The sequence below is a fragment of the Terrapene carolina genome, unplaced genomic scaffold (genome assembly GCF_002925995.2).
Source record: "Terrapene carolina triunguis isolate 2854851 unplaced genomic scaffold, T_m_triunguis-2.0 Scaffold95, whole genome shotgun sequence".
Classification (NCBI taxonomy): domain Eukaryota; kingdom Metazoa; phylum Chordata; order Testudines; family Emydidae; genus Terrapene; species Terrapene triunguis.
In genome coordinates this window covers 1,234,969-1,246,049 of record NW_020664446.1, presented here as the reverse complement: position 1 = coordinate 1,246,049, position 11,081 = coordinate 1,234,969, and the positions used below count along the sequence as shown (strand labels likewise).

The window sequence follows — 11,081 nt, the reverse complement described above, 5'->3', positions numbered from 1 at the left end:
CCGGGACAGGGACCGGGCTGCATGGTGGTGCCAGGGGGAGTGCTGGGCTCTGGTTCCCCTGCCCCTGGTGACTCCTGGTCAATCTGTTTCCCCTCCAGGACTCCGAGTGGGTGGTGGTGAAGGAGCCCATCATCAAACTGGCTGCCATAGACAACGGCTTGGCCTTCCCCCTGAAGCACCCCGACTCGTGGAGAGCATGTAGGTCCCTCTGCCGCGCTCCTGCTCACAAGGCTGGGGGCAGCCTGGTGCTTTGACAACTTGCCCTATGCTGGCTAGGCCTGCAGCCCTGCCGGGCGCCATGTGGCCTGGGCTTACGCTGCACTTGCTTCTGGGAGCACGGCCCTGAGGCCAGCAGCTGGGGTGGCCCCCGTCCCCCCGGGGGGATGGTTCGGGGGACGAGAGGGCTCACGCTAGCACCAGGCTGTGACCCCAGTGCCCGCGGGGCCAGGGCTGTGCACATGGCTCTGACCTCAGCTCCGGCTCTTTTCCCCCCAGACCCCTTCTACTGGGCATGGCTGCCCCAGGCCAAAGTCCCCTTCTCACAGGAGATCAAAGACCTGATCCTCCCAAAGGTTTCCGACCCCAACTTCGTCAAAGACCTGGAGGAGGATCTGTACGAACTCTTCAAGGTCAGGTGGGGGCTGGGGTGGGGGGTAGGTCTGTCACGTTGATGGGTGGGGCTGGCCTGGGTGGTGCAGTGAGACCCTTTCAGAGCCGGGGGTGGGGGGCTCAGCCTGCGTGGGGTGGGTTTTGCTGCATCCTGCTAGCACCTGCTTGGGGGTCGGGGGGGGAAGAGGCAGAAATCCCATGCAGCAGCTGCTGTCAGGGCAGGGGTCCCGGTGCCTGGGGGGGGTCTCGCAGCAGGGGTCTGGGTCCAGGGTCCCACTGCCTTGGGGGGGGGGGGGGGTCTCACTGCCAGGGCCTGGGGTCCCACTGCCTGGGTGTGGGAGAGGGGTGTCTCTCTGCCTGTCCCTCACTGCCATTTCTCTTGCAGAAGGACCCTGGCTTCGACCGGGGGCAGTTCCACAAGCAGATCGCTGTCCTGAGGGGCCAGGTATGCTGGGAAGGGCCCCTCTTGGTGGGGCAGGGGCACTGGCTCCCTCGCGCCCTGTGGGCAGTGCAACGTGGGACACAGTGGCCTAGGCAGCTCCCTGGGGCGGGGGTCCTGGACTCACATCCCTTCTGCTCTGTTGCCTAGATCCTGAACCTGACGCAGGCCCTGAAGGACGGGAAGAGCCCCCTGCACCTGGTGCAGATGCCGCCGGTGATCGTGGAGACAGCGCGCTCCCACCAGCGCAGCGCCAGCGAGTCCTACACACAGAGCTTCCAGAGCCGCAAGCCCTTCTTCTCCTGGTGGTAGCTGGGCGCTGGGCCGCCTGGGGCTGGGCTGGCCTGCTGCCGCAGCCCCCGTGGCCAGGACTCGACTCTCCGGGAGAGGGCGGGTGCGTCTGGGGGAACCTCCAGCTGAACTCTGCCCGGGCAGAGCCATGGATTCCCCTTGCTGCGGGGCTTGGACGCAGCCTGGCAGAACCAGCTCCAGCCACAAACTGCCCCACTCAATGCAGCCGCTGAGCGAGTGGAGCCGGGGCCTGCCTCCTGCGGGCGGTTCTGAGCCCGTTTGCTTCCTGCTGGGGCTGGGATCCGCCCGGCAGCCTCGCCTTGCCCACCCCTCAGGAACCCCGGCTGCTCGCTGGCTGCAGGGCTATAAAGGCAGTCAGTGTCAGCTCGACGTGGCCTTGCTGGGCTGCCCCTCCCCCCCCAGTGGCTACTTGGAGCTGGTGTCCCTGGAGAGGAGGCATGTGCATGAGTGAGGGGCTGGCACAGGAGGCCCAATGTATGCCCGGGCTGAGCTGGCAGAGGGCAGCAGGCCTGGGGTGCCCCAGACAGCTGCGCTATGGAGTGTTTGTAGCTGCCTTTCCTGCAGGGGGGAGAGCCGGGGAGGGAGCCTGCGGATGCCAGGGAGCTCTGGGCACCCTGGCACAGGAGTGATGCATGCTGGGACCTGGCCCCACTTCACAGGAAAGCTGAGGGCCCTGGTGTGGGAGCTGCTTGACCCCCTCCCTCACTGGGCACAGGGTGATCTGTCCTGGTTTAGCTGGCTTGTCCTTGTTCCACCCTCTCCCCTGTAGGAGGGGCCCATGTTCCCCTCTGCTCCTGCCCTCGCTGCTGGGCAGGCCCCCCTCCAGGGGCACTCACCTGCTCTGCTCCACAGGCCCTGGGTGCACGTGTGGGCAGCCTGGTTTCACTTCTCAAGGGAGCCCAGCCTGTCAGGGGGGCTGGTGCCTGCTGGGTGAGCTATGGCTGATGGGAAGGGGTCCGGCTTCCCGCATCTGTGCGGCTCCCCCTTCCCCACCCTGCTGCGGCTCCTGCGGCCGGGGCGGCTTGCCTCATGGTCACTGCCCGGGGCAGTTCTGGGCATCATACAGCTAGTCCCAGGCTGGGGGCTGGGCCAAGCTCCTTAGAGGCTCCATGGGGCTTGCCCCAAGCCCCCTTGGGTGGCCTAGCACAGGGGCTTAGGCTGCGCTGTCCCCCTTGGGGCAGGGGGGTTGTGCATGTTCCCCTCCATGAACAGAAGTGGGCAGGGCTGGGCTAGAGGACTTGGGCCCGTGCCCTGGAGCTGGCCAGGGGCTTCATGGGCTGTGGGTGCTGCTAGCGCACCGGAGGCCGGATTCCATCTTTCTGGCTGCTGCAACCTGACCCGAAATGTATCGTTCTCATGCACTGTAGAAATGTATGTAATGTATTTAAACCCATGCACTAGCTGAGTCAGACCTGCCATTCTGCACGGGGCTCTGGGGAGGTGACACCTGCTGGGGTGGGAGAGCCCCTCTGCCTATGGGCCCCACTTGCTCCTGTCTGCCCCCGGGGGCAGTGATGTAGCACTTGTCAGGCAGGGCCTGTGGCCTAGCACTACCCTTTCACTGAGAGCCTGGACTGGGGGTGCTGTCCTTGCTCTAATGCCCCGTGGAGCTAGTCTCCTGGGCCCGAGCCCAGCTGCAGGACTGCGGGGAGCGGCTGCGGGCGGGCGCCAGGGGGCTGTGCCCAGCAGTGCTCCCCGGCAGCGCTGGCTGCGGTCAGTAAAACAGGCCCGTCTCACTGAGGCCTCAACGCTGCAGGTACCTGCGCTGGTGTAGCCGAGCTGCTTGCATTGGGCAAAGCTGCCCCAGCTGTGAGGAATGCCCTGCAGAGATGGGCAGCCAGGGGTGCCCATTTGGGGCTGGCAGCTGTGGGCATGCTGCTTTCTGGCTGAGGCTAGAGCACCAGCGGTCAGGGCCTGTGTCAAGTGACCCCCCCGCCCATTAGGGGGGTGGGATCTGGTGGGAAGGGCCAGAGCAGTGTCTTCTACTGCCCATGCTCCCTCCTCACAAGGGGGAGGGGGGGCGTGAGCTCCCAGGGAGAAAAGGACCCCCCCACACACCCTGCTGTACTTCCAGTATCGCCCACCTCACTCTCGCCTCCAGCCGGGTGCGTCCTAACTGGGGCTTTCCCCAGCCCCCGTCCTGCAGGAGCACAGCCAGGCCCAGGGACTTCACACAGTGCAAGGGGCTGCATGGATACTGCTGCCCCCCTGCTGGGACGGTGCCCAGGGACCTGAACAGACAGAACAACACTCGCATGTCCACCCCCCTGCTGGGCTGAGCCCCCTGCTGGGCTGAAGGCCAGAGAGAGCTGTGCCCCCCCCACCCCCAGCTCCGTGGGCCTCCCTGCTCAGACCGGGCCAGGCCTGCAGTAACTCCTGGCAGCACAGACAGGTCTCACAGCCAGGTCACTGCACAGGCTTTTATTACACATTATGTCCAGCTGTATGCAACAAGCCTCAAGGGTTTTCCTTGGGCTGAGGGGCGGGGCTGCCCCTAGTAGGATGGGGCTCATCCATGGGACTTGGACCCCAGGCTGATGGGCACCCTAGACAGCCAGCTCTGGTGCTGAGTGACTGCATGTGCCCCACACGTACCCCCCGGTCAGGCCTGGGGGTGGGGGAAGGGCAGCCTGCTTGTGGGTCACTCCTCGCTCCAGTTAGGTCCCAGAGGCTCTGGCCCCTTAGCAAAGGGCTTTCAGGGCGGTTAGTGTTGGATGGGGGCGGGGGGGGGGTTGCAAAGGCCCACTCGCAGCCTGGGCTACAGCTGTCCTCTGCTGGCTGGTCCCCCCCCCCCGGGCCCCCCCCTCCCCCCCCCCCCCCCTTCCTCGGAGGGGGGGGGGAGAATCGGCAGCTGCTTGGCCCAGCTCTAGCCAGTGAGGACAGAATCTCCCCCCCCCCCCCAGCGTGTCTGCCAGTTTGTGGGGCTGAGCCTGGCCAGGCAGCCGGGAGCTCCCAGCGCCAGCTGCCCCCCTCACTGCTGGAGCTGGTGCAGGTACCCTGTGGGTCCAGGCCCCCTCTTCCTCCGCCTGGTCCTTGGACCTTTCCTCCTGGGGCCAGGGCGCTGCCTGTCCCTGCTGGGCCCCTCCAGCCTCGTGCTGCTGTCAGGGTCTGCGCTGGGGGAGCTGCAGTCCTCTAGCCTGTAGGGGAACAAACAAAGCCAGGGTGAGGGGCAGTGGATGCCTGGCTAGGAACATCCCTGCCCCAGGGGCTACGCAGATTGTTTGGGCCCCAGGTGAGAGGCAGCCAGCCCAGCCTGCCTGGGGGCAAAGGAGATCCCTAGCCTAGGCTGCCCCTCCCCATGGCCCCGCTGCGTGGGGCTCCCCACGGCCCCGCTGCGTGGGGGCTCCCCTCCTGGGCCAGGGCAGACGTGAGCCAGGGACGGGTTTCGAGTCTCTTACACGCTCACCCCCGGTGCTGTGGGGGGGGGGGGAGGCGGCAGGTCCAAGGAAGGGCCCTGCCACTGGGATGGTCTTTAGGGTCTGGGGGTAGCTCATTCAGTCTACCCTGTGCCAGCCCCTGACTATCACAGGCCAGGCACACCCCCCCCAGGGCCTGTGGGGTGACCTCCCATTGCACCCCCACCCCACGGTGCAGAGTCTCCCCACAGGAGGCTGTGCCCAGGGCCCTCAGCCCAGGTTCAGCTCCATGGGGGTGCTGTTCCCCATGCCTGGCCCAGTGCCCAGCCTGTACCTTGGGTCGCTGCTGTCCTGAGCTGCGCACCGCCTCCTCTGCCTGCTCCTGAGCTGGCGCAGGGCTTGGGCCGTGCGCCGGTCGCCTGCGTACTCCCAGACCAGCTGGGCACGCTCCTCGGCCCGCTCGTCCCCGCTGCTCCGGAACAGGCGCCGCAGCTGCAGCAGCCCCACATCCTGGAAGATGTTGGCAGAAGCTCTTTTCCGGGCAGGGGCCTCAGGCACCGGGCACTGCAGGGGGTCGCATGCCACAGAGGCTGGGGTGCCCATGGGCCTGCCCCTGTGGGGCCAGAGGAGAAGCTGTGGGAAGGAAGGGAAGAGGCTGAGGCTGCAAGAAGGGATGGGGCTCCCCACCCCCCGGCTGACTCTGCCTCCACGGGACGGGAGGGGGCTGCAGCCGATGGGATTTTGCAACCTGCACCTATGACATCTGCGCAGTGTCGCTGGCCAGGAGCCAAGGCCAGCTGGGCAGAGAAGCGCGAGCTAGTCCCCTGCCTGGCTGTGCTGCCTGTCCAGGGCCCGGGGGGGTCCCTGCTTATCTGCCCCATTGCCCGAGCCGGGCTGGACCGGAGCCCCGCAGCCCCGCCAGCCCCGGGAAAGGTGCGGGGCCGCTGCGTCCCCGGGCCGCGAGCAGTGGGGGTCCGGTGGGCCTGGGCTCTCGGTGCGTCTACACGGCAGTGACGGGCCGGGGCTGGCCCGTGTCCCCTGGCCCCGGGGAGGATCCGAGCCCCGGCACAGGCAGCGGCGGGTGTCCCCGGCTCGGGGGGAACCCGGCCCCGGAGCGCCCCGCCGGGCTGGACAGAACCAGCTGCCCCCGCCCCGAGCGGCCCCGGCCCGGCTACCTGCGCACGCGAGTCGCGGCGGCTCCGCGGCCGGCCCGGGGCTCTGGGGTCCGGCCCGACCCCGAGCAAGGACAGCAGCCCCGCCCCCAGCCCGCCAGCCAATCAGCGGCCGCTGCCATCCGCGTCCCGCCTGCCCGAGCCGAACGCGGAGACACCGGCTGCCCAATCAGGCCCCGCAGAGGGGGAAGGGGCGGGGCCTGGCGCCTCGGGGAAACACGTGGCACCCAATGACGTCAATGGGCAAGCGGTGACCAGCTGCTGGCGGGGGTCCAGCGCTCGGGGGGGAGCGGGGAAAGCGCCCCCAGCCCCGGGAGCTGCAGCCGCCCCCGCCCCCCCCCCCAGGAGCCCACTCGCCCCCCAGCCCCGGGAGCTGCAGCCGGGTGCACAACCCAGGCTGTGAAATGCTTTGCAGGGGGAAGCTCTGTTACCTGCACACAGGGCCCCCACTTTTCCCCAGTCTGGGGGGCTCCAGGTGTAACTAACCTGGTCAGTGTAAGTCCCCACACCCTTTCCCAGTGCATATGGCTCCGGGTGGGTACGACTTCTGCAGCGGGGCAGGACCTTCTCCCAGGGAAAGAGCCTCACACAGTAATATCCTACATCACCTCTCTTCATTAACAATCACCCAAACCAGACTGCACCGCTACACACACAATGCTCACCACTCCCAATACCGCAGATGAACTTTTCTTGCTGGCCAGTCAGGATCAGGTCGTCTGGGGAACTCCAGTTTCTGCCCAGTGTCACTGGCTGAGTGTTGGGGTCTCGCAGCTCTGATCTTGGGGCTGTGTCCTGGAGTTGGTTCCCAAAGAACTTCTTTTTGGACCCCAGTTTATATAGTAAAAAGAACAGGAGTACTTGTGGCACCTTAGAGACTAACAAATTTATTAGAGCATAAGCTTTCGTGGGCTATGCATCCGAAGAAGTGGGTTGTAGCCCACGAAAGCTTATGCTCTAATAAATGTGTTAGTCTCTAAGGTACCACAAGTACTCCTGTTCTTTTTGCTTATACAGACTAACACGGCTGCTACTCTGAAACCTGTTTATATAGTGACATTTGAGTTCTTTTAGCTGTACCTTAACCAATCATTATACTAAAATTTTACTAACCAATCCTAACATAGTGTAACAAAATTCTCCAACCAATCCTACCCCACCACCCTAATTTACACCTAGCAAAATTAATCAGAACAATCAGACAGAAACAATCAAAGAACCAGACAGAGACCTGACAGATAAACAATAGGGAAGTATCAGGGGGTAGCCGTGTTAGTCTGTATCTACAAAAACAACAAGGAGTCTGGTGGCACCTTAAAGACTAACAGATTTATTTGGGCATAAGCTTTCGTGGGTAAAAACCTCACTTCTTCGGATGCAAGGAAGTAGGGACCATAATGACAAACCAATACAGAAATGAGGGTTTCACAACCACAACTCTTGAGAAGTGATTTCTCGCCAGATAGATGCTGTCAAGCTCAGTTTTCTTTAACCATCTCAAGCTCTGTTGCTGTATCTGGTGATGGTGGGGCCATTCGGACGGGGTCTCCTTACCAGCCTAGGACATCGTTTTAATGTCATGTCGATGGAATATGGGGATGTAACTTCCTGCTTCTCAGCTAATGGCTGCTGCTCGGCTGCTGTTTTAATCTGGCTGCAGACGAAGGCCTGATCCTTACAGTGAGGCTCAGCTGCTGCCGTCTGTGGGTCCATGTGCTCCTGGGGACTTTGAAGGCTTCCTGCACCTGCAGCTCAGGGTATCCCAGGTCCTCCACAGGGGTCACACTGCCCCTCACCTGGGCAACTGAGCAGCCACCGGTGCACTCCAGGCTGCACAGACAGAAAGGCCCCCACCCTGACGTGCCCCTGCCCCTGTGCAGACTAGTTCAGACACGCCCCACAGGTGACGGCATGCGCAGGAGCTGCCGGAGCCCTGCACTGGGAGATCCTCCCTACAGACCTGGCAGAAGGACGAAGGTGATTCTAACAATAACCTGCAGCTTTTGAACCTGGGACCTTCAGATCTGTAGCACAACCCCTGCTATTTGAACTAAAGGAGTAACCTCATTTCCTGCCACCAGTAGTAGGCTGCTCTCCACCAGTGGCCCAGCCACTAGCGGGGAAGGTGACATTTTGCCAGCATCACCCGAGGCTGTCTGGAGCCTGGGGAGAGGTCCTGAGCCGGGGCAGGACACAGAGGGGCTGGCTCGTTTGCAATATGAAAACCAAGCCGTGTTGTTCAAGTGTCGCAGAGGAACGCAGCACAGGAGGAAATGGGTTTCTCGGCCTCCCGGAGTAACACAAGAAATGCTTCGATGAAGGGCCAGGCGGCGCAGTGTTTCTGTCACAAATGAGTGATCCAGAAGAAAGCAGGGTGCGCCCGCCGGGACACGTGCTGGGAGGATGCTCAGGAAGGACAGGGATCCAACCAGCAGCAAGGATCCTGCAATGCAGGGGATTTCCTCAGCGCTGGCCAGTTGGGGTGGGTGAGGTGTAGATGGCTCATGTTCCACCCAGATGTTGTGGGTCTGGGAGAGGGGCGCTCACTGACCTGTCAATGACCATATGCCTGGAGGATGGGGAAGGGCTGGTTCTGACATCCCATCCTCTCCAGCTCAGCACTGCCTGTCACAGACCAGACGAATCCTGTTAAGGCCTAGACCTGCCCCTCAGGCTCTGTCTGCAGATCGAAGGAGCCTCCCAGCCCAGGAGCTAGCAGGGCTGGTGCAGGGAGTCTTGGAGGCCATGGGCCTGCCCCTGTGGGCCTGTGTGAACCCTTGGGGTTCGGCCCACCAAGGGACTGGTTACAGGCTGGAGCATAGACCCAGCCCTGTGGATCCCTGGCAGTGCCCACCAGGGGAAACTCTGCCGCCGCTACCAGCTGCAGGCAACACCAGTGCTCCCCACCGGGCTCCTTCCCTCTGCAGGCCAGCAGTTCACGTGCCCCATCTTGTTACACTGGAGCACCCATCCACTGGCTTCTCCTCAGTCCCACCCTCTCCGCAGCACACTCATGGGTCTATCGTAAAACCAAATGGGAGTGTATTTAGGAGAGCTCGAGTTAAGGATTCAGACAAAGGCCAGTCAAAGGATTTAGAGACAGCTTGCAGGTAAAAGACAAACATATCAGGCAGTCTAGAGCCTGCGCTCATTAACAAGTCCTCTCAGGCACTGGCAAAAAGCGCTAACCAAACTGTGGTGGGCTGGATTTTACTTACCATCACCGTGAGGCTTGTGGCTGGGTGTAGGGCTGGACTTGCTGCTGCAGGCTGCAGCAAAGGGGTGAGATATTTTTGAGTACATGGGAGTGATGGGTGAGTTCAACATCCTCATGCTTCAGGACAAAGGAAATCAGCAGCTGGGGTCAGGAAGGCCTGTCCTTGCCTCACACCTCTCCTGTAAGGTAGCTGGACAGTGAGGTACAGTAGAGAGACAAGGGGGGAGGGAATATCTTTTACTGGACCAACTTCTGCTTGGAGAAACACGCGCGCGCTTCCCGAGGAAGAGTCCCGTGTTGCTGGAAAGCCCGTCTCTCACCCACAGAAATCGGTGCAATAAAAGATATGATGTCACTGTGACGAAGTGGGACTGTTCTTAATGTTTCCTCTGAATACTGTGTGGGTGCCTCAGTTTCTGACGGACCCTCTGTCGCCTAGCAACTAATGGCCAGGCCCTTCCCCCCTGCAAGGGGATGCTAAAGGTGTGGGAGAACAAAGAGATCAGGTGACCTCCTGGCCCGGGGAAAGAGACAAAGGCCAGAAAGGAGGGGCTGGAGGGGGTTTCAGTTTGGAGCTGGCTGGGGACTAGGAGGGAGGGCAGAAGACAGGGGTGTCTGGCTCGCTGGGCCCCAGAATGGGCCCGGATGAGGGGTCCCGTTCTTTGTACCTACAAGCTCTGTTTTAGACCGTGTTCCTGTCATCTAATAAACCTCTGTTTTACTGGCTGGCTAAGAGTCACCTTTGACTGTGAAGTGGGGGTGCAGGACCCTCTGACTTCCCCAGGACCCCGCCTGGCCGGACTCGCTGTGGGAAGCGCACGGAGGGGCATATGCTGAATGCTCCCAGGAGAGACCCAGGAGGTGAAGATGTGTGAGCTTCTTGCCCTGGAGACGGTCTGCTCCGAGGGAGAGGAGGCTCCCCAGAGTCCTGCCTGGCTTTGTGGGGAGCAGTTCCAGCGCATCGCCCGGGGACTCCGTGACAGTCCCCCACCCTGTCTCTCCTATGTCCCGAGACCCACGGGGCCACACCACCGCTGGACACAGCCGGGCACGGGTCGGGGTGGGGGGGATTTATGCCTTTCTCTGAAGAATCCGGCTTTGGCCACTCAGGCGCAGGGGTGGGGCGAGGGACACGAGGCGCAGGGGTGGGGCTGGGGCTGCCCGGCCTGGTGGTGGGGCTGGAGATGCCCGGTGGGGCTGGGGACGACACGGAGATGCGCTCGGGGCTCTAACTGGAAGCGGCAGCCCCCAGGGCTGTGTCCGCACCCAGCAGCAGGAGGGGGACGTGCGCCCCGGGCCCCCAGGCAGCGAGAGGCCAGGCCGGGGGACACGCTGGGCGGGCTGGGGGCCGGGCCTGCTCCGCGGCGGAGCCAGCCCCTTGCAGGGAGCGGGGCGGGGCCGGGGCCGGGGCCGGGCGGGCGGCCGGCGCAGGAAGGACCGTTAGGCGCCAGATGTTTGGCAGCCCAGCGCAGAGGAAGTGGCTGCCGGAGCGCAGGGACGGGGAGCGGCCCGAGGCCCCAGCGCTGCCGCCATGCCCCCGCCCGCGCCCCCCACCGCGCCGCCGCCCGGGCCGCCCGCCCGCGGGCCGCTGAGCCTGCACCGGCCCTTCCTGCGCAGCCCGCTGGCCCCGCTGCGCCTGGGGCAGCTGCTCCTGGGCGCCGCCTGCTGGGGAACGGTGGCGGCCCACAAGTACGAGGGGGCGGCGCACTTCGCGCTCTTCGCCGCCGTGCTGGCCTGGCTGCTGGCGCTGGCGCTCGCCGGCCTCAGCCTGCTGGGGCGCTGGGCGCTGGTGCCGCTGCTGGGCGCCCGCTGGCTGCTCGCCAACGCGGCGCACGACCTGCTGCTGGGCGCCGGGCTCTACGCGGCGGCCGCGGGCGTCATGGGCCACAAGGCGGAGCGCAACAGCTACTGCAACCTGCGCGGCTACAGCCAGCCCTGCCTCTACCGCGCCTACCTGGCCGCCGCCGTCTGCGCCG

The 11,081-nt window shown here is 63.9% G+C and overlaps 3 protein-coding genes across 5 annotated transcripts in view; 2 read left to right on the top strand and 1 right to left on the bottom strand.

Moving 5' to 3' along the window:
- The window catches only part of PI4K2A (phosphatidylinositol 4-kinase type 2 alpha), an 8,229-nt gene extending 5,974 nt beyond the window's left edge, over positions 1–2,255 (top strand). Inside the window, exons 5-8 of the mRNA XM_026651037.2 lie at positions 99–198; positions 496–629; positions 995–1,054; positions 1,199–2,255. Of these exons, the coding sequence (XP_026506822.1) occupies positions 99–198; positions 496–629; positions 995–1,054; positions 1,199–1,360 (456 nt within the window). The 3' untranslated portion in view covers positions 1,361–2,255. The remainder of the gene's footprint in view (positions 1–98; positions 199–495; positions 630–994; positions 1,055–1,198) is intronic.
- Positions 2,256–4,198: 1,943 nt separating this feature from the next.
- On the bottom strand, positions 4,199–6,735 carry AVPI1 (arginine vasopressin induced 1). 3 transcript variants are annotated; one of them, XM_026650873.2, is made up of 3 exons: positions 6,554–6,735; positions 5,051–5,349; positions 4,199–4,497 (listed from the first exon to the last, which is right to left on the bottom strand). In XM_026650873.2, the coding sequence occupies exons 2-3, from the start codon at positions 5,317–5,319 to the stop codon at positions 4,332–4,334; spliced, it is 435 nt and encodes a 144-aa protein (XP_026506658.1). In that variant the 5' UTR covers positions 5,320–5,349; positions 6,554–6,735; the 3' UTR covers positions 4,199–4,331. The 3 variants fall into 3 exon arrangements, with proteins under 3 accessions (XP_026506658.1, XP_026506657.1, XP_024077047.1); XM_026650872.2 differs by lacking the exon at positions 6,554–6,735 and adding an exon at positions 6,375–6,529; XM_024221279.3 differs by lacking the exon at positions 6,554–6,735 and adding an exon at positions 5,892–5,968.
- Positions 6,736–10,636: 3,901 nt separating this feature from the next.
- Positions 10,637–11,081, top strand: part of MARVELD1 (MARVEL domain containing 1) — a 1,455-nt gene continuing 1,010 nt past the window's right edge. The window contains exon 1 of the mRNA XM_026651036.1: positions 10,637–11,077. Coding sequence (XP_026506821.1) covers positions 10,637–11,077 — 441 coding nt within the window. The remainder of the gene's footprint in view (positions 11,078–11,081) is intronic.